The 22946-nt window shown below is 40.0% G+C and overlaps 1 protein-coding gene across 1 annotated transcript in view; it reads left to right on the forward strand.

Moving 5' to 3' along the window:
* FOCAD (focadhesin) overlaps positions 1–22946 on the forward strand; it is a 262856-nt gene that overhangs the window by 81780 nt on the left and 158130 nt on the right. Inside the window, exons 9-11 of the mRNA XM_036434175.2 lie at positions 3305–3392; positions 6548–6750; positions 10310–10567. Coding sequence (XP_036290068.1) covers positions 3305–3392; positions 6548–6750; positions 10310–10567 — 549 coding nt within the window. The remainder of the gene's footprint in view (positions 1–3304; positions 3393–6547; positions 6751–10309; positions 10568–22946) is intronic.

Consider the following 22946-nt stretch of genomic DNA (forward strand, 5'->3'; position numbering starts at 1 on the left):
ACAGGAATGCTTTTGTCTCTGATTCTCTTGGTAGCTGGTAAATTTGAAATGTAAATCCTCTTGCTGGTTTTCTTTTTGTTTTGTTTTTTATGAACATGCAGAGTTTGAAATGAAATTGAGGAAAAGATAATGGCAAAGAATAGTGTGATGGTGTATACTGTAAGCATATTTGTTTCAAAATGCATTTATTGTCCTCAAACAGATAAGTTGCTTCATGGTTCTCAACTGTATTTCAAAATAGTGAACATATGTAAGCTGCGAAGACAAAAATTTGAATATATTCCATTTAAAAAATCAGTTTTTCTCTTTAGCTGTTTTTTAAAAATTATTTTATTTCATAAAGGAAGGGAGAGGGGGAGAGAGAAACATTAATATGGAAAGAGAATCATTGATTGGCAGCCTTCTGCATGCCCCAGACTGGGGATGGAGCCTGCAACATGGACATGTTCCCTGATCATGAATTGAACTGTGACCTCCTGATTCATAGGTCAACACTCAACCACTTAGCCAACACCGGCCAGGCTAGCTGTTTTTTTTTTGTTTGTTTGTTTGTTTGTTTTTAATCCATAACATCTTTAGAAGATTTTGCATTGTGATTAATTTCACTTTTTAAATGACTTATAGATATACTAGAGGCCCTGTGCATGAATTGGTGCATGGGTGAGGTCCCTCCTCAGTCCCTAAAATCATCTCTAGTGTGCTTATAATACCCAGATCAGCGCAATCAGGGCCATCTCACCCAGACCCCATTAGGGCTGACCGGGCTGGCCAGCTGGCTGGGAGGAGGGACTGTGGGAGGTTGGCTGGCCACAGAGGTTGGCTGTAGGAGCACACTGACCACTGGGGGCAGCTCCTGCATTGAGTGTCTGCCCCCTGGTGGTCAGTGCATGTCATAGCTACCCGTTGATCAGCCAGCCATACAGTTGCTTAGGCTTTTATATATATAGACTAGAGGCCTGGTGCACAAAATTTGTGGATTTGGGGGCGGGGGTGTTTCGCTCTTGTGCAGTGTTTCGCTCTTCCTGCACCATCTCCAATCTGGGACCCCTCGATGGATGTCCAACTAACCATTTCACCCTAACTACTCCCATGCCAGCCTGATTGATAACTGCTCCCCTACCAGCCTGTTTGCTCCAACTTCCCTCCTCTGCCAGCCTCTAACTGCCCTCTCCTGCAGGCTTGATTGCCCCCAACTGCCCTTTCTTGCAGGCCTGGTCCCTCCCAACTGCCCTCCCCTGCTGGCCATCTTGTGGTGACCATCTTATGTCCACATGGGGGCAGCTATCTTGATCTTGTGTGTTGGAATGATGGTCAATCTGCATATTACTCTTTTATTAGATAGGATAGAGGCCTGGTGCATGGGTGGGGGCCAGCTGGTTTGCCCTGAAGGGTGTCCCTGATCAAGGTGGGGGTTTCCCTTGGGGTGTGGGACAGCCTGCGCGAAGGGCCTGTGGTAGTTTACAGGCCGGCCATGCCCCCTAGTGACCCAAGTGGAGGCCCTGGTATCTGGGGTTTATTTATCTTCTACAATTGAAAGTTTGTAGCTTGGAGTGAAGCCAAGCCTTCTGCTCGTTCAGTGGCTGCAGCCATTTCTGTTTGGTTTTATGTATCTTCTATAATTGAGTTTTTGTAGCCTGGAGTGGAGGCCTAGGCCAGCCAGGGCAGGCTGAAAGCTTGGCTTCCTCTGTTGCTGGGTGCAACCCTAGCCTCTTCTCTCCAGCTCTGTGGCTGCCGCCATTTTTCTTGGGATTTATCTTTTATAATTGAAACTTTGTAGCCTTGAGTGTAGCCTAGGCTGGCCAGGGTGTGTGGGAAGCTTGGCTTCCTCCATTGCCTGGAAACCTAAGCCTCCTACCTACTCTCTGTGGCGGCAGCCATCTTGGTTGGGATTAATTTGCATACTCACTCTGATTGGCTGGTGGGTGTGGCTTGTGGGCGTGTCTTGTGGGTGTAGTGGAGTGATGGTTAATTTGCATATTACTCTTTTATTAGGTAGGATATTTATTACATTGTTCCAGAGTTGATAACCATTCCTAAGATTATAACTTCTGAGTGGCTCAGATGAAATTTTCTCTAAAGGGTTTCTTTAATGTGACACCACCTCACGTATCCTTTTTTTCTTGCCTATCCTCATGATTTATAGGTATTTCTGCTCTGCAGGTACTTCTGTGAAATTTCAAAATGAAGTAATTCTAGCAAAGTGTGGTAGACCTTCCTTTATTAGTTCCATAATATGTTAATGTTTTCTGTATTTAGAATCCTCAAATAATATTGAATGTCACTTGCATCTTATTTATTGGGACTTAATGCGCATGTCCTTTTTCTCTTTTTCATTTTGTTTATATACTTGGTGAAATTAATGATTTAAAGTTTCTATGGTTATTGCTTTGCTGCATTTAAATATGCTGAATAAATTACTGTAATTTAAAAATAATCTCTGCCTCCCTAGGCACTAATGTTTCTTCCATTATAATATGATTTATTAAAATGCATTTAGTATAATTTATTATGCAAGCTATATAAATGAATCATGCCTGTATTAGGTAAGTAGACAACTGAGCTACTTCTCAAAAACGAAATATTCTTAAATCCAGGATTTTGGGTTGTCTTTAGTGGCTTGCAAAGACTCACTGTTTTGAAGACATGTGGCTGTATTGTGTTAAGTTAAGATATTATTCTTATAAATTATTTTTTTTAGCCTATTGTTCTTTGGCCAGATACAAGATTTTGAATTTATGTATGAGTGCTCCGGCATTCACCGATTATTCCTTTAGGAGAACAGGCTCACTGTTGATAATTTGATCTTCATTCATCCCTTGCTGTCCTTGGAGGATTGGTTCCAGGATCCCCCATGGACACCAAACTCTACAGTGCTCAAGTTTCTTAAATTAGTGTAGTTTTTGCAAATAGTCTAAGCACATCCTTCATACACACCCAAAATCATCCCTAGATTGCTTATAATACCCAATACAATGTAAATGATATGTAAATACAATAGTTGTTATACTATATTGTTTAGGGAATAATAAGACAATAAGGATGAGGAAAAAAGTCTATACCTGTTCAAGACAGATGCAACCATCATGTGTCTATAACTGCATAGTGCATGTCAGCAACAATCGACTATTTTTAAGACATTTTTTATTTGCTTTTGCTTGAATCTGTGGATACAGAGCCCATGGGTATGGAGGCAGGACTGTAACAGGTTAACAATCTTTCATGTTGAATGTACTCTTCCTGGGTACATGTTATAAAGCCGTGGCTCTGGGAACTTCTTAACAACTCTTTGTGTTTTCTTCTTTAGGACTTTCCTGTTGAACTGGTCATAATTGGAATAGCTTTGCTACTTCTACAGACTCCTGCAAGTCAGCAGAAGCCAATCTTAAGTCTAGGTAAATGTAAACATAACCTGAGGGTTGGCAGGCGTCCCTTGAACTCTATATATCCTGTTATACTGTAAAGCCCTATATATTTTGAGTCTCTGTTTGGAATTTTCTTGATTGTTTTCATATAGAATCTTTTTTCTCTTGTCCAACAAGGTATTACCTTGTGCAGAATCATTTAGCTGTAACATTGGTAAATATATTGAAGGGCATATCAGCTATTCACACTCAGTGTCAATAGCATAAAACCCTTGAAACAATAATTGTTTAGCATTTGTTTTTGTTTTGAAAACTACCGTTACTATTCAAAACTCCTGCCACATTGGACAAAATTTAATTTATGGTTATTAATTAACCTAGTTAAGCAAATGAAAGAACATTCTCCTCACTGTCCAATATTATTTAAAGAAAAGTGAGGAATGGGGTTACAGAGAGGCAAAAATGTTCTATTTAAAAATGATGTGGCCCTGCTGGTGTGGTTCAGTGGTTGAGCATAGATCTATGAAACAGGAGGTCAGGGTTTGATTCCCGGTCAAGGTACATGGTTATGGGCTCGATCCCTAGTTTGGGTGGGGGACATGCAGTAGACAGCCAATTCATGATTCTCTCTCATCTTTGTTCTTATCTCTCTTTCTCCTCCTTCCCCCATACCTCTCTGAAATCAATAAAAATATCTTTAAAAGTCATTTGATTTGCTTTGGATTATGGAACAGTAACCAATGTGACATAAGCAGAAACTTGAAAGCATTTGAGCTTTTTTTTTTTGGAGGGGGGGAGGGGAGAATGATGTGGTGAATCAATGTAAATGTGGCTTTTACATTAATGTTGCTCAGCTTTATTGGGTCCAGTGTAATCCGTGTGATGACAGAGGCTCTGTGCAAATTGTTGGATAGTGCCACGATACACTGACACAGTCCCACCCTCATTTGAAAAATGTGCTTGAGGTAAATACTGATTGTATAGTCTATTATTCTGGGCATTTTATTTTTATTTATTATTTTTAAAAATATATATTTTATTGATTTTTGTACAGAGAGGAAGGGAGAGAGATAGATAGTTAGAAACATCAATGAGAGAGAGTCATCGATCAGCTGCCTCCTGCACACCCCCTACTGGGGATATGCCCGCAACCAAGGTACATGCCCTTGACCAGAATCGAACCCGGGACCCTTCAGTCCCCAAGCCGACACTCCATCCATTGAGCCAAACTGGTCCCGGCTATTCTGGGCATTTTAATTCATCATGATTTTGAGGGTGGATTGCTCCTACGCTTGCAGTCTGTCTTTGGAATGGCTTTAGTACGGGGAGGAGGCCCTTGCTCTGTGGCCTTGATCCCTGCCCTGCCCTCGCCTGTTGGCCTTATGCTCATTTGTGTCCTCCCTGGTCCTTTCCTGAATTACTTTTGCCTTTTTTTCCTGTAACTATGAACATAGCATCACCCACATGTGGAATTTGCTAGTGCTACTACTGACAGCCACGTGTATTTTTTAACCAGCTTTATTGAGATAGATTTTATTTACCGTTTGTTTTATGATTTAAGTACACAAATAAGTTTTTTTTATGAAACTTACAGAATTATGCAACCAGAACTACAATCTAGGTTTAGAACGTTTCCATCACCTCCCCCCTGCCAATTTTTGTGTCCACTTATAGTTAATCCTCATTCCCACCGTTAATGTGCATTCTGTCTCTCTAAATTTGCCTTTTCTGGTTATTTCACATAGATGGATTTCTTTTGTGACAAAAAGAAATTCCGAAGTGGTAGAGAACTCCCTTTTTAAATTCTGAAAATACACTCTTGTTGTGGTTCATGTATAATAGGATGCTATAGGATCAAACACCCCAATACTTTCATTCATTGATGGATAACAGACTTTTTGTTTTTTAAACCAGTGTTTCTGATTTGAAGTTACCTTAGATTCAATCAATCGTATTGAAAATGACTGAGCCAGCATGTCTTTTGCAAAATAAGAACTATTGTTTACTATTATTGGGAACAAGCATTCAAAAAAAAAAAAAATAGAATAACCAAGGGTTAGTGATTATTTCACATTTGAAAAATTCAGAACATTAATACAATATTATGCTTCTTCAATAGCAATTATGATTGTAAATAGCAGTTTATAAAATTGCCTGGAAGACTTATGATAGTTTATAAATAAATATTCGTCTTATATGCATTTCATGCCTTATGGTCAAAGATGAATTTTCATGATACTCAAAGACAATAATGAATTAAGACTAATATTTAGACCAAAAAATGTAAATGAATAGTGTTAGAGAAACAGGTATTTATATTTCATACTATGTTCAGGTTTGACTTCCAAGTGACTTAGTAATAAAATACTGGCAACTCACTGACATGGTTTAAGGCTTACAAAATTTTTTTGTCTTTGGTATAGTGGGGATATCAGTTTATTGCTTTGATAATCTAGCTCAGAAGCCTATGAATAACATCATATATCAGAGTTCCTCCAGTAACCGTGAAATAAGTACATTTAAGCCTTAAATTGTTCTGTTATCCTCTAGAGGAAACTGTACACATGACGAAGACATTGTACATTTGCATGTGTGGCTCTCATGTGTAAATTGAGTGTCCATGTTAGAAAAAAGAGTCATTTGTAAAACTGGGTTTGACTGTTAGGCTGGTTATGGACTTGGAGACTTTCCTGATCTGCTTCTCAGCAATTAAAATGGGAAGCTAGCCCAGCTTCGCCATCTTTACTCACTGACCTCTCAGACAGTGCTCAGCTGGGCTGGTAAGGGAAGCACACTCGTTGGTCTCGCTCTCCACTGAGCAGGACTCTGCGCTCTTGGCTCTGTCTGTTGAAGACAGTAGAAGGATCTGACAGAACAAGGACAAAAGTTGAATTGTATGTTAAAGAAATTTGTATTGGCCTAAAAAAGTTGATTTATACTTTCTGACATATGATATGTATTTTTTCTAAGAGTTTCATCAGGTTTTCAGTTATATACAGAAATAACTTATTTTTGGATACTATTTAATTTCCTTTTATTTCTAAAAAGATAAGATTTAATATCTTAGTTATATGTGTGACCCAGTTGTAAGGAAAGTTCTTGCAATTCACCCTTAAACAAAATAGTGTTTTGTTTTCCCTGTGGCATTAGTTTGTAAAAACATGAATTGTTGTTTTGATGAATAGCTTTGAAGCTCCTCTCTTTTGCTGACGGTCAGAAGATACCAAAGTCGTCCTCGCTGCTAGTCATGCCGGCTCTGCAGATCCTTTCTTCCACGGCCTTGGAAGACTGCATATCCACGGATGAAGACGGACCCTCGAGGCAGCAGTTGGCCCTGAAACTCTTAGAAACGGTACAGCAAGGGTGCTGCAGAGACGACCACCAACAGGTAATGAGGTCATTCTGGTCACCCTTAAATAAAAGTGAAGTGGTAGTGTGGGTTTGTGTCTCTGCAGGTAGCCTCACCTCCCGATGAGGGTATGTGTTGGGTTGAAACTCAATTGGTGAACTTCGCCATCTTGTTGGGCAGCTGTGTAGATGTTAGTATATTTTTCTGGAAAGGGAGAGAGGAAGTAGTCCTGTTGTGAAATAAGTTTTGGAAATGCTGTAGAACCCTTTTTCTCTTCGAGTTTCCAGGAACATCCATAGTAAAGGGCCTGAGGAATCCTGCGGAGAAGGCACTGGCTGTGTTTTCACCACGTGCTTCTCCCGCTTACTCAGGCATGGACTTCCTTGTCACACTGTTTTAATAAGTGCAGTATGTCGCTGCAACTGGCACAGTCCTAGGTGGGAAATCTCCTCAAATGCCTGCAGTTCTGAGGTTTGTAAGGAAGATGTCATTTTGAATGTGGCACCTGAGGCCCCGGATCCCTGGCATCCTGGGTGTTGGTGTGTTCTGTGTGGCCCCTACTCTGCCCTCTTCCCTAGAAGACGGCAGGCCTGTCACACTCCATTCCTCTTTCCGCCTGCTAGGCATCCTCATTCAGTCTCACTGTCTCAGTTCCTTTTTACATTATGATATTGTGAATGTGTGGTTAGTGGATGGGTCCGAGGTCTGTATTTGCCAGACCTTTTCTCTTTTGCTATTTCCGTTTTGCCTTCAGTGAAACTTTTTAATCTCCCAAGTACTACTCTTACAGAGATTGAATGAAGTTGCAATCACGTAACACTGGTGAAGCATCTTACCTCTCCACAGAGAGAGGAATTACACAAATGCAAGCTAGTGCCATAGCTGTTTCATCTGCAGAAGCAAACCCCTCTAATCATGTAGTGTTAAATGTTCCAGCAGCAAAAATCCAGGCATGGTGACTCTGAGCATGCAGCAGAAACCAGCCTGTAGGGTGCAGAAGAAAAGCCAAAAATAAACTGTGGCTTAAATTTTTAAAAAGGTGATCAGCCCTGACCAGGTGGCTCCGTTGGTTGGAGCACTTTCCACAAATAGATAACATCCTAGTTTATCTTTGCATTTAAAAAAATATATTTCTTTATTGATTTCAGAGAGGAAGGAAGAAGGACAGAGAGGTAGAAACATCAATGATGAGAGAGAATCATGGATTGGCTGCCTCCTGCACACCCCCTACTGGGGATCGAGCCCACAACCCGGGCATGTGCCTTGGCCAGAATCAAACCTGGGACCCAGAAAGAGAAGTTGGGATGCTTCACTGGGCAAAGTCAGAAAACAGATCTAAGTAAGCAAGTTTGTTCTATATCTATGAAAGGCTGAGTTGACTAGCACATGCATGATACATGTAAAACTCTCACTGGTACCAATCACATGCTTGTGTTTCCATCTGTCATTGTTGATTGTGGATTTGGTTGACACTTCAATTATAGAGAAAGGGCAAATAGTGATATTAAAATATTTCTTCTAATTTCCTTTCAATGTGTATGAATCCTTGCACCAGAGACTCGTATGTATATATTGAAGAATGATCGCTACAATGAATCTAGTTATCACACATAATTATAATTTTTGTGTGTGTGGTGAAAACTTTTGAGACCTACTCTACTTTGTTATACAATACAGTATTAACTACTAGAGGTCTGATGCATAAAATTCATGCATTGTGTGTGTGGGGGGGGGTGTTCCCTCAGCCTGACCTGTACCCTCTTGCAATCTGGGGCCCCTTGGGAGATGTCCAACTGCCGGACATCCTTCTAGCAAACCAGGACTGCTGGCTTCTAACTGTTCACTCGCCTGCCTGCCTGCCTGCCTGCCAGATTGCCCCTAATCATCTTTGCCTGCCTGCCTGCTTCATCACCCCAACCACTGTGCCTGTCTGCCTGCCTCATAGCCCCTAACCACTCTGCCTGCCAGCCTGATTACCCTACCTAAGTAATCTTGACAGTAAGGTAGTCATAACTTCCATTTTACAAATGCAAAAAGCAAGTCTCAGATTATGTAACAGCCAATTGTTGCCATGGCTGTGCTGAGTCCTCGTCTTTCAAATCTCATGCCCAATACAGTGTTCTTAGTCTAAAGAAATGGGTTCTAATCTTTAATGAATTACATTTTGGAAGAGAATGTGTATTTGGAAAGAGCTATAATAAATTAAATACTTAATTTTTTAAATTATAATTTTAATAAATTATAGTAACAATGATTTAAAGTTATAAAATGGTGTACAATGTGTAGTCTCCTTCTCACCCTAATTCTAAGTTGTCCAGTTCCCACCCTTGCAAATAGAAAATGAAAATTACTATATATAAATCGCCTTTTTATTTGTGTAGTCACTTACCTTTGCATATACAAGCAAATACAAATATGTAGTATTCCACCATTAAAAAATGTAATTTGGCTCAGAGGGTAGCATGTAGGTATGCAGACTGAAGGGTCCCAGGTTCAGTTCCAGTGTAGGGTACATGCCTGGGTTGTGGGCTCAATCCCCAGTAGGGGGCCTGCAGGAGTCAGCCAATCAATAATTCCATCATTGCTGAAACCGGTTTGGCTCAGTGGTAGAGTGTCGGTCTGCAGACTGAAAGGTCCCAGGTTCGATTCCGGTCAAGGGCATGTACATTAGTTCCAGGCACATCCCCGGTAGGGGGTGTGCAAGAGGCAGCTGGTCGATGTTTCTCTCTCATCGATGTTTCTAGCTCTCTATCCCTCTCCCTTTCTCTCTGTAAAAAACCAATAAAATATATTAAAAAAAATAAAATAAAATAAATAATTCCATCACTGATATTTCTGTTTCCCTCTCCCTCTCCCTTCCTCTCTGAAATCAATAAAATTGTGTGTGTATGTGTGTGTGTGTGTGTGTGTGTGTGTGTGTGAGTGTATACACATCTATATATATAAAAGCCTAAGTGACTGGCTGATAGCTATGATGCACAATGACCATCAGGGAGCAGATGCTCAACACAGGAGCTGACAAGCTGTGGCAACTAGCCAGCTGCAGTTCTCGGGTGATGCACCCAGAACCAGGGAGGAGGGAATCTGATTCCAGGGTGCTTCACCCAAAAACTGCCCTCTCGCAATCTGGGACTCCTGGGGGAATGTCAGAGAGCCATTTTGGCCCAGTCCCCGCAGCTTAGGCTGCCTCTTCCAGGGTCTGAAGCTGGACAAATGCAGCGTTTTCCGTTTGTTTTTTGTATCTTTCCTCTTGTTAGTGACTACTTTCTTAGAGATAATGCCTTTTCCAAACAGTGTTGCCACTGGGACTTATTTATTGATTTTGTGTGTGTGTTTTTTCTGCCTTAACTGGGAACAAATAGAAAATAGGAAGAAAAGTAGTGCAAACTGTTCCAGAGTTTCTTATAACAACTGTCTTCTTGTGTAATTCCATTAGCTGTGTGCAGTTTGCAGAAAGCACTGAAAATTCTGTACTCATTTTGTTGGAAGGATTGATTTCTTATCATGAAATACAAAACATAAATGCATGTCAAATATAATTCTAACCAATATGTGTATCTCGTTTTATTCATATCTTTCTGTGCTTTTCATTTTTCAGCTGCCCTTCGAGCTTGCGCTCCCCATTTCTAGCACATATGCTTCCATATTTACAACCTGGAGGCTCCTTGAGGTACTGGGAGACGAGTCTGCAGCCAGTGACTGGCTGGCTTCCGTTGAGTCCTTGCTCCCTATTACTACAACGATCCCTGTGCCTGTTCTGCTGCTGCTGGTTCACCTCCTTGTTGAAGATAAAGGACGAAATCTTCGCCAAATACTGAAGGTCACCACAGAATTAGCCCAAGCAGATTCCTCTCAGGTAAAGAAACAATGGAGCAGTTATGGGGGGGAAAGCTGGGCGGTTGGAAATGTGGGTTATCCTTCCTTTTTGCAGGATTTTTATCAGTTTTAAATCATCGGCCTAATGAGTTTTAAATTTTTTCTTTCTCTTCTATTTCCTGTCCTTATCCCAATTTGTTGTTTCCTCTCCTTACTCTGAGTTATGTATGCAAATGTTTCTTGAATGAAAGAATACTTTGCAAGGATATCTTCCATGATGCAATTTTGGTATTTCTGTTTATTGGTGGATTTGCTCATTTGAAGTTCTTTTGTTAACTCATGCAGCCTATTTAAGATGTATATCCCTTCGTTCTATCGATAATATTGATCTTTTAAGATAGATGCAAAATAACTGAGTGTAAAGGTGCCTATCCCATAGGCATTAACTTCTTAATGTTGCAATTTGATCCTATCTTTATTCACTAATTTAATAAACTAAAAAGTATTGGTTCCTCGCTATATGACATTGATCAACGTTCTGGGATGTGAGGATAAATAGTCATTCTTGCTATCTGCACAGAATTGGAGTGTAATAAGAAAGCAGTCAGACATTACTAAGGCCTCTCCCCCACTCCCACCTTTTATTTTATTATTATTTAATGTTTAAAGTATTACATATGTCTCCTTTTTCCCCCATCGACGCCTCCCCGGCCACTCACACCCCCCAGAACAAGCCCCTACTGAACACAGGTAATGTCTGTGTTCACTGGTTATGCTAATAATGCACGCATACAAGTCCTTTGGTTGATATCTCTCTCTCTCTCTCTCTCTCTCTCTCTCTCTCTCTCTCTCTCTCTCTCTCTCTCTCTCTCTCTCTTTCACAAACACACACACACAGACACACACACACACACACACACACACGCTACCACCACTGCCACCACCCCCCCTCCACCCTCCCTTGTTTTCCCTCTGAGGTTTGATAGTCCATTCAGTGTTTTTCTGTCTCTGGATCTTTTTTTGTTCATAAATTTATGTTGTTCATTATATTCAACAAATGAGTGAGATCACATGATATTTATCTTTCTCTGACTGGCTTATTTCATTTAGCATAATGCTCTCCAGGTCCATCCATGCTGTTGCAACTGGTAAAGGTTCCTTCTTTTTTATAGCAGCTAAATGAGCTACATATTTAGCATAATACAATGTAATTTTCCCCCCCATTGGATAGGATCTGTAGAATTCATTTCCTCTGAAGGAGTTTTCTAACCAAGTAGGTGTGGTATATTATTTTCTTTTTAAGCATGGTGAGGGACAAGTTCATCTCTTTAAGAAAATTGTGTTCCTATAGGAAAAAAATGTGTTGGTGTAGGGGGATGTTTACTTAAGATGATATTAGTGTTTGGAATTCCGTTTTGTCCCTAACTCGTCATGCTCATTCCTTTTTGTCAAGAAAATAACTGCTGCTCTCGCACAAAAACTTTTCCTTGGGTCTGATTCTGCAAATGGGTTTGAAATGTACTCAAAGGACCTTTGCCTCATGGCGTTTGTATAATGGACTCATTTCAACTTCCTTCCTACTTTATTTCTCCCCTCACCTTCCCTAGTGGTCTTACATCTACCAAATATTTGCTCTTCAGTGTTCTCATTTTGTAGGATAATTTCTTTAGAATAAAAAATATCGGATAATGTCATGATATCTAAAGAAGTCAGACAGGTACCTGATCTGCATGTGCCACTGATATGAAACATGTATTGCATACAATACGTATGTGTTGATACTCAGGAAATTCATTGAATCTTTGAAATTCTAGACAGATACTTTTTTTATAAGTAGCAGAAACCCATCTGTCCAAAACTGTTTTCATTTGTTCTAGAATTTAGGACAGCCATGGCCCAGGCAGTGTATTCATTGCACAGTTTCTTTCCTTCCTCTGTGACTTAGTTGGAAGGCCAAAGCATTTTAACCTAAAATTCCCAACCTAAAAGGAAGAGAGTTTGGATAGGCTTTGCTTGGGTCATGTGCTCACCCTGGATCAACCATCATGGCAGGACAAGGGTTTTGAATTGATTATCCTTGGTAGAACGGAGGCAAGTGAAGTGTCAGGGTCCTGGCATCATATATGCCACCAGGATTCTGAGGAATGAGGGAGGGATGAGTCCACAAAGGAAAAATAGTTTCCTGGTCAAAAAAAAAAAAAAAAAAAAAAAAAGGAAAAGGAAAAGAAAAGAAAAAAAGTAGGAATATGTAAAGTAGGAAAAAAATTTGGAGAATAATTTCATAGTTAGCATTTTGAAGATACTGAACTATAACTGAGTTTCTGGGGTGCTAACATTATTCTCCCACCTCTCAGCTCTCAAGTAGCCTGGTAGTTGCCCAAGTTCAGGCTGTCAGAGTTCTTAGCTGGTAGCTTCTGGCCACCTGGTGTTTATTTACTTACTCCAATATTCGTATACACATTATTTTTCATGTGTGCCATGAAATGGGAAAGGTTGCGAAGCACTAGAGTGGCCATCCTAATTCATTCATTTATTCAATGTTTATTACAAAGCAGTACCATAAATTGAAGTAAATACGTTACAACTCTGTTGATTACTTCTTAGTTTTGAAAGAAAATAGAACAAAGATCTAGTGTAGTCGTGCTTGTTAAGAGGAATGGTGAGGTGAAATGTTGAAATGTAATTAACACAAATTCATGCAGAAGCAAAGGCAATGTCATTAATAAGAACTTGAAAGTGGGGATGTTGTGAAAAGAACAAAATAAATGCCCCCAAAGTTGGAGATAGTGTTTTCCCTCACTTTTCTTTATGAAGTGGCCAGATCATATTCCACAGGCCTTCAAGCTACAAGGGAAAGCAATTAAAAAGAGAAAACTGAATATTTTGGAAAAGCAAGTTTTCTAATTGTGAGGAAGTACTTGAAGTAGATTCAATCGAAACAAGTTAGGGTTGTAATTTATTACTGGAGGAGTATGATCTATTTCTTTAACAAGATTACATGAAATGTTTTAATATTTCATGCATGCTTATTTTTTTCTCTCAACTTATAGAATGAAGCTATATTATATAAGCAATCATTTGGCTTAAGTTCATGAGGAAGTTCATAGTAAAGAAAAATCTTAGACTACTAATAAACAGAAGCTAAGTCAATAGGTAAGAGTAGGAGTTTAGAAGTTGACTTCCACCTGTTTTGGTGATCACTCACCTTCTATAGTAGAATCTGCAGAATACTTACCTTGCATTTTATGTGGCAAATATTGACGGAGATGTGCCATATCTGAAGTATGTTTTGGCATTACTGTTAGGATTCTGAAATATTATTGTAATAGAAATTATTTTAGTAATACTAATTAATAGTAATACAAATGATCCATATCAACTAATGTCTATTAGTGTTAATGATAAGAAAATATACTATTAAAAAACATGTGGTTCTGTTACTTCTTACCCTCTCTAATCCATGTACTTTGATGGATCCCTCTTCCCCAATAAGCTTTTATCCTTAGTCTCTCATTGGATTCTCCCGTGGCATGCATTTTCCATTAGGTTTAATACATTTAGTACCGTGGAAGATTATGAAGCTAAGTAGTCTGAAGGGAACTTGGCCTTGTACATACCATTTTAAAGTTAACTGGATACAGATGATGTTAAAATAACTAGATAGTTACCCAAAGCCACAGCAATAAATCAACACTTGTAAAAAAAAAAAAAAAAAAAAAAAAAAAGGTAGTAAGGAACTTTCCCCCCTATATGTAGAAATATCAGTAGTTACTAATAATCCCCTATAGTTTTCTTCTGCGGACATGAGACTTATCTTTGCAGAGATACAAGCTTCGGTCAGGCAGCGCTCAGTAAAAGTTAAGTGCCTGTTACACTGTCGAGGGAGTGTCGTAGAGCGTTCTGGGGAGAGATCCAAGAAAGAGAATCCCGTGTGCATTTCCATGGGTCTTAAAAGTTTTCAACACTTTGATTTAGTTTAGAGAGAGGGTTTCCATATCAGAGTCTCTGCTTATAACAAATGGAGTGCCGTCCATTTCCTTAATTTGTGTTTTTTCTTTTTTTCTGGAAGTAACAGTTGATAGGTTCACATGCTTTTTGATTATATTTACTGCCTTTCTGATAACAGTGAGTAATGGTGTGTGTGTTTTTTTGTGTATGTCTGATTTTTTTTTTTGATTTTTTTTTAGAAGTAAATCATTCAGGCTGCCTTCAGAGATGCCTGATGACAATCGAAGCACATTGCTTCTTGGCTCATGTTCAGTGATGTCTAGTTGACCTATTCTTTCCTCTTCAGAGGAGGAGAGCTATTTCCTACTTCTGATTTGTCCAGGATCTGGTCACATCTGGTATGAAATCAATGGCAATGAATGTTAAACATAGGCTCTGAGTTAATTAAAGGATAATGTGGACCCCAAGACTAAATGAGGACATTTCCTGAACTTTAATTTATAGCATTTAAAGGGCAATATTAAATCATATTTCAAACCCTTATCCAGGGATTGACCAAACTGTGTAACATGACTGGACAATCTGGTAATGTCCGAGATCGACATATCCTCCTTAAGAAGAGGTTAATCACTCCCGGTTAATCAGTGAGTATTGATTAACCTCCTGTCTCTCCATTCACAAGAGCCCAGCACTGTGACCTCTCATTAGTGAGAACCACACCTGCTCTGAGCTGCGCCGTGTGCCACTAATACACACTCACTAGGTCAGTCATCGGCAAGCCGAGGCTCGAGAGCCACATGCGGCTCTTTGGCTCCTTGTGTGTGGCTCTTCCACAAATAATACCACGTGCGGACATGCACATACAGTGTGATTGTAACTTCGTGGCCCATGCGCAGAAGTCGGTTTTCGGCCTGGGCGAGTCTATTTTGAAGAAGTGGTTCTAATGTCGAGCCTCACTCAAGGGGCCAAAGAACCGCATGTGGCTCGCGAGACTCAGTTTGCTGACTACTGCACTAGGTGATAGCACAAGTTTTGTACTTCTCAACCCATTCTATATGCCTGATGGTACCTAAGACTCTCAGCCAGAAATCTTACTTTTTCTTTCCTTTCTTCTCATCTCTTCCTTTCATTTTGGATTGTATGTGTAGTTCTTTGCCAACCGTGATTTTAACTTCCTGTAATTCCACCCGTCATCCCTCTGGCAGCTCCAGGTAAACTCTTAACTAGCTGGGGAGCCCCTCATTAATCCCCCACCATGTCCTCTGGCCCTTGCCTCCTTAAGAAGAAAGGGATATTACTTACCTCTTGGTATCTATTAGCTTACATGGACTATATTAACTTATTAGCTACTTATTTAATATGTAATTATTAGCATATTAAATGTGTAATTATGAACATATTAAATATAAAACTTTATGTAATTATTTTTAATATTTGGTACTTATTAACTATGGCTTCCCTCTAACTGTCCATATTGAGATTTCTCCATCTGAAGCCTTATGCCCTGGAGAATAATAGAGATGTTGGTGGAAGCTGTTTTCCACATGGCCGAGTGATTCTGCAAGAGCCTTACAGGCATCATTAGATGCTTAATAATATGTCTTATACATAAATGTAGAGAGGGTCCCTGACAAAAGATTATATTCTTTTTTGGAAATTAAGGATACTTGGTAGTGGTTTTTAGAACTCAAGAAAATGTGTTTTATCTGAATTGAACATTAATCACAAAGATTAGTAATTTTTTACATAGGCCGAGGTGGTTTAAAATAAAATCTTGCAATAGCTTAGTATGTCTACTTAAATGGAATAGCTCCAAATACTTTGTAGAAGGCATATCAGTTTCTGATTTATAAAATGGAATGTGCCAAAGAGGAAAAGGTAATGAGCGTTGACTTCAGAGAACCACAAATTCCTTCCTTCCAACCTTCCCTCACTGAGGAGCTTAACAAGTTAAGCTTTGTGAAACTCAATGCCTCTTTCAGACCCTTCCTGCTTGCTTGCTTCTCTTTTTTGGAAGCAGGGATAGCTTTGTGTTTTTTTTGTTTTTATTTTGATTTAACTTGCATTTTACAACTCTGTGGGCTTTTACTTCAATTTTGCATATTGGTGGTTAAGTCTAGCTAAAGGTCCTGCTTAATGGAACAGTTGCAATCTTTGATCGTTTTGTTTTATCCTTTAATGTTTTCAGGCCTTAATGTTTTCAGGCCTTAATTTGTTCCATTTGTAAAAACGTACACACTTCTGAGCCATTTGAAATCACTTATGTGGCTAGGTTCATGGCCCATGACATGCTGGTCGTTTAAAAGTCATATATTATCAAATAGCAGAAAGCTGACTTTCAGGGCAGAATCCTGTGATAGCTCTGCTCTGGGTAATACGCCATATTTTAACATGGAAAATGAAAAGGAAACGTGTGAGATTTAATGGCCTGTAAGTTACTGCTGTGAGAAAAGGAGGAAAGGCATTCTATAAGAGAACTTGCACAAAGAGGCTTTGGACGCTCTGCCCTCAGTTCTATTGTCGCCAGGTTCTATGAATTGCTCCCCCCCGAGGTCAGTCGGCTTCCTGAAGTCTGGTTGTTCCTCACAACAGCAAAAAGAAGCCTAAATGGACAGTCCTTTTAATAAAGAGCCTTACGGATAAGGAGTACTGTACTGCCATCCCGTCCATGATGCCTAGAGCAAAATTGGGATGAGCTGGTCAGCACGAAGCAATTAGACAAAGAGAAACACATGCCACAATACAGAGTCAAGCATCTGTTCCACCCAGTGGCAATGTTTGTTTCTTTATAAAATCCACGTAGATATGCATAGGATCAATGTCTTTAGCTGGCATCTGAACTGTTTAATGTTTTGCCATTTTTGTTTTTGCAGAAAGCCTAGAGCACTCGGTAAGACAGTTCTGTGTCAATTTCTTGCTTTTCCTAGAAAATTGTTACTATTGGGTTGATTATCTCCTGAGGAGTCTACAGATTGGAAATTGCTTACAATTCTTACTGAAAAAATGGTTTGATTGTGGTTTTCAGTTCAGCTCTAGATCACTGTGACACTATCTTATTAATATGATTGAGCAGAAACCACTTGTCTTGTGTCACTGAACAATGAGTATCAGAAAGAATGGGGTGAAGTGTGAGGTGTGGTGAGGATTCAGTCCAATCCTGCGCTGAGAGCAGTGGAGTCTGTCTGCTCCATTTGAATGCCAGGTAACAGGAGCTCTGTCTGCTAGTCAAGACCTGCCTTGGATTGGCTTCTAGTGTGGGGAAGGACCCAGAGGGGAATCGGATTTTGTGGTACCTGAATTTCATAACAGGCATGAGGAATTCTACTCAAGGGAAAAGTACGCTGAACTCCAGCATTGCCATAATTTTTTTTCCTTCTAATTTAGTGAGTGGACAGGGTCCCTGTCTACAACATCATGGCCTGACACCCCAAGTGAAGCTGCCAGTTGACTTCCCATACCATTGGCTTCCATAGCCAGTCCTTCAAATCGGAGGAGAGTCTTACTGAAGGAAACGTTTTCTTGCATCTACAGAAGCAATCCACGTCAGCTCCCTAGGCTTTAACATCGTCTACTATATAGAAGCTCAACTATCTTCTTGAACAAAGTAATAGCCAATACAAATAGCCAGTATTGTCCCAGGCAGATCTCTCACCCCTCCTCTTCCCATCTCCCCTCATCTTCTCCTTGTCCCTCCTTCCCCCTTTCCCTTTCTTTCACTAAAAAGCAATAAAATATATCCTCAGGTGAGGATTTAAAAAATAACCTATATTGACATGTTCTCATATACTCATCACTATTCTAATCACTTTATTTTGCACATATTAACAAACTCATTGGCAGTCAGGATTTGAACCTGGAATATATGGTTCCGGAGTTGGTGCTCCTACTCAATATGATGTACAGTCTCTCTAGAACTTTTAGTTAAAATATTTTTAAGCCCTGGCCAGTGTGCTTAATTGGTTGGAGCATCATCCTGTGTGTTTACCAGATTGTTGCGAGTTTGATTCCCAGTCAGGATTTGGGTTCGATCTCTGGTTGGGTTAAGTGCGGAGGTAACATAGATGTCTCTCTCTCCCTCCCTCCCTTCCTCTCTATATCTCTCTCTTCTCTCTAAAAATCAATAAATATATTTTTAAAAATTTATTTGAAAGAATAAACTAGGTTCACTAGCTTTACATTTTTTACATTGGCCTAGTCAGTTGTAGAGATATTAAAAGCTAAAAGAACCTCAACATTTGGTTGAAATCCAGCCGGATCTTCAATCCTGTGTGTCTATTTTTGCCTCTATTCTAGCTTCCACTAGCTCTTCTATAATTAAGCAAGTCACTGTTACTCAGATGTTTATACCTAAATAGAACAGGTATACGCAGAATCATGACTCATGTACCAGTAAGCACATGTCAAAGATTGAGAGGGTCTAAGTGAATCAGCATCAGCAGGCATGCTTGCAATTTGGGAATATTACTCACTACAAGAAAATTAGTCTTTTCTTATTTTTTTAAATATATCTTAATTTATTTCAGAGAGGAAGGGAGAGGGAGAAAGTCATAGAAACATCAGTGATGAGAGAGTATCATTGATTGGCTACTTCCTGCTCACCCCACACTAGGGACTGAGCCTGCAACCTGGGCATGTGCCTTGACCGGGAATTCAACCATGACCTCCTGGTTCATAGCTGGCCGAGCTCAATAATTAGTCTTTACATATTTTGTCTTTAATATAATTGGAAGATTCTGAAATCTAATCAAATACAGGAATAGGTTTTTAGTGAAAAGTATGCTGTTGTATTTCCTTTATTTTGAAAAGTGTTCACAAAATGTTGAGAAAATTATACCTTGGTTATTAGGTTTGAAACATTTAAAAGGTTTGGCATGGTATACAGTTAATATAGGATCTTTAAGCAACATGCAAAAAAAGATCAGTAAATAGTTACAAAGAACCGTTTTGGGACGCTTGTTTTAATTGGAGTTTAGGATACGAAGACATTATTGGGGAACTCAAAGTACATAGGCAAGATGGGCAATTGACGGAATGACCTGTGATAAGTGCTATGATGCAGAAAGAGGCAGCTAAGCCACAATAGGAAGACAATCTGGAGTTCCAGATTCATGAGGGAAGTCTTATTGACAAGTTAAAAGGAACATCTTTGAAGTGAACTGGAAGCACATTGCCGGTTTCTAGTATGAATGGAATGCTGTTTATAAATGACACATGCTCCTCTTTGAGCCCTGCTGCTGGGCAAACCGTGGAATGAATAAGTTTTTAGAGATCCTGGAGTAGTTCTTTACTCTGCGAACCGAAGGTTCACTGGCGGTGATTTTCTCTTACATTTCAGGTTTAACTTTCTCGTTGAGGAGGGAAAGAAAGCCCCTGACAGTTGCAATTATAGCTCCCATCTGAGAGCTGTAACTGACAGGCTAGGTGGGGATTTGGTGGATTTGGTGGGAAAGGTCTACTTCCGCATTCTTAGACAGCGATGTTAACTCTCTTACCCAAAACCTTGAGACAGTATACTCTGTGCCTTTCACTTTGGAGTGCACTGGACTTCTACACCACCAGCGACAATTTTGAGCTTTTCATGTCAGATAGAGTGTAACAGACTCTTTGGCAAGTTTCAAGGCAGTTTATGGAATGAAATTGGGCAGCCTAAAGCCAGTTTATTTCAAAAGTATAGTTAGACATGGTTGCAATCTCAGTGGAACCAGACAGTAGTTAAGGGGTGACTTGAGATGATTTCTGGGTGTCAGGCGTTCTGTGTATTAATTAGACTTGTGGAGACCTTGTTCTGTCATCTTGTTTATTATGAGACGACTTGTGTATTTTTTCTACCTAAAGAGAACCAGCATGTAAAATATACCTAGGCTGACTTCATCATGTCACAAACAATACTAAAGATGAATGAGATGAGTAAGGACAAGTGAGCATTCTGAAGTGTCCTATAATTATCTTGAATGTAAGCTCTTTTCAAAAAATTTTTCTCACTAGATTGCAATTAGATGTAAAACTCATAAAAGGAATTCCTCAAGAGAAACTGTCTACTTGTTTTTGCCTCCTAGAAACCTTGGACAGTTCCTGGCCTTTACATGCTTTGTTGTTTGAATGAACACATAAAAACATTAGATGTATGTACCTATCATCCTGCAAACAACAAATTACTTTCTAATATTGTCATGTGTTTCCCAAACGAATTGAGGGAACAGTGTGGAGTCCAGGGAGAGGGATTAGGTTAGGTTAGATCACAGTAAAATCTTATTAAATGAAATCCTATCAATTTAGGGTTCTGGGTAATTTGATATTGGCTGAGTTACAACATAAGCTGATGTTGAAGCTATTTTTTTTTTTTTGAGGCACTTCGGTTTTGCTCATTTGCATTAGTACAATGAATGTGCCCATTTAAAATGATCAAATTATCTATTCATTAAGACATATCAGCAGGGACTGGCACTTTGCAACACTTGGCTAATTGGTTTGGTACAGTATTTTTGTGAAAGTAATAGAATTTTATTTTAACATTTTTTCTCCAATTTAGTCCTGTCTGTTTTAATTGTTTCCAGTAGTCTAAATTATTCTTAGTGATAATTATACCAGTGGTATTTTAATTTAATTGTTACATTGATTTCAGTTTTTAAGGGTGCAACTTGGCCACTGTGGAATTATCATTCAGCTTGAAATACTGAAGACAACCTTGTTTTTTTAGTTACCACGCATTTTCAACCCATCACATATATGGGGAGGAAGGGAGGGAGAGAAGGAGAGAGAGAGAGAGAGAAAGAGAGAGAGAAAGAGAACACTAAACTAAAATGAAAGGATACAGTCTTTGTTTTCAAGAATCAAAGAGTCTAGTCAGTTGACAGAGGAATTAAAGATTACTGTTGAATATGAGATGGCAGCTGCCATTGGGGAGGTGAGTAAGTGCTTTTGGAACATACCTGAAGAAACCCTTAATTTTCCCTGATGCACAGAAAAAGCAGGGCGTTCTGGGAAGGGTGAAGAGCATAAGCAAAGCAAAGACACAGATGTGTGGCAGTCACATTGGGGTAATGAGACTGTAAATAGAACCATAGGAAACTGGGATCTATTGGGTGAGGGAAATTGATCCTGGAATGGATATTGGGCCAGCCTGAAGAGCCTTGCTGTAAGGCAGGAGATGAGAACTTATCTAAGGTGATAGGTAATCAGACTTAGAGAAGATCCTAATATGCAAATTGACCAAACAGCGGAACTACCTGCTGAACAGCTGGTCGCTATGATGCTCACTGACTACCAGGGGGCAGATGCTCAACGCAGGAGCTGCCCTCGGTTGGGGGCAACTTCTGCATTGAGCGTCTGCCTCCCAAGAGGGAGGCGACCGGAGGCCAGGGCTGGCCATTGGGCAGTGCCAGGCCACCAGCCAAAGTGGGTGCCAGTGGGAGCTCAAGATCACTCTGCCTACAGGTCCCCCACAGATGGCCCCGATTGCCGGCCAGGCTTAGGGACCCTACCCTATATATTAGGAACAGACTCCTATTTAAAAATTAAAATCTGTCAAGGCTACTTTAACTCTGAAAAAACAGGATGATGCAGCGATGACAGGCATGGACTCTGGCTTGCACATTTTGTGGTCAGCCCTGATTCTGACACCTAACTGTGTGACAAAGCCAATTACTTAACTTCTCTCTGCTTCAGTTTTTCCACCCATAAGATGGGGGAAATGGTACTACTGCCTCAGAAGAATCATGTTTTATAATCAGGGCAAAAAAAAAAAAAAAATTTAGCTGCCCATCCAACAGCAATATGCCTTTTACCTGTATGAAAAATATGGTCACTGGTGCATGCAGCATCCCGGATTGCGAGAGCGATGCCTGACTGCTGGTTTAGACCCAGTCTGGCAGTCAGACATCCTCCGAGGGTGCAGACCGGGCTGAGGGACTCTCCAACTCCCTCATCCTGCCTCCCCCCTTTACCCCTGTGCACGAATTTCCTGCACTGGGCCTCTAGTAGTTATATAGCAGGATGATAGACGTTTTGGTAGGGACCCTAAGATAGCAAAATGAGTTTTAAGACAGAACATTGATAGAACTTGCAGAATATTAGGAATAAGCCCTGATATCTGAGTGCTGCTGCAGTTTTTAGCTCCTCACTTAATATTGGGGGTCTAGAAATTAGGAAAGAGAAGATAGGGGAAGAGAAGAGAGAGGATTCTTGTAGTAGGTTGTCAGTGCTGATTCCTACAAATGCTAGCCTCTCATCTCAAGCCTAGTGACAGGGATTTTTGTGGGAATACCCCTGACCCCATCCAGCTGCATGTTTATCCCTTGCAGTTGGGGTAGACAGATATATATGGTAGATTGGCCACTGCCCCAAAACATCTAAACAAGATGATGGACTGGCTATCTGGTGTGGTGGCGGACACAAAGGAGAGAGTCCTACAATGTCGGGATTGGCTTGCATGCCTAGAATTTGTGTTGCCTGTGGATAAAATGTGGGCACTA

Source organism: Pipistrellus kuhlii, unplaced genomic scaffold (genome assembly GCF_014108245.1).
Source record: "Pipistrellus kuhlii isolate mPipKuh1 unplaced genomic scaffold, mPipKuh1.p scaffold_m20_p_12, whole genome shotgun sequence".
In the NCBI taxonomy this organism is placed as follows: domain Eukaryota; kingdom Metazoa; phylum Chordata; class Mammalia; order Chiroptera; family Vespertilionidae; genus Pipistrellus; species Pipistrellus kuhlii.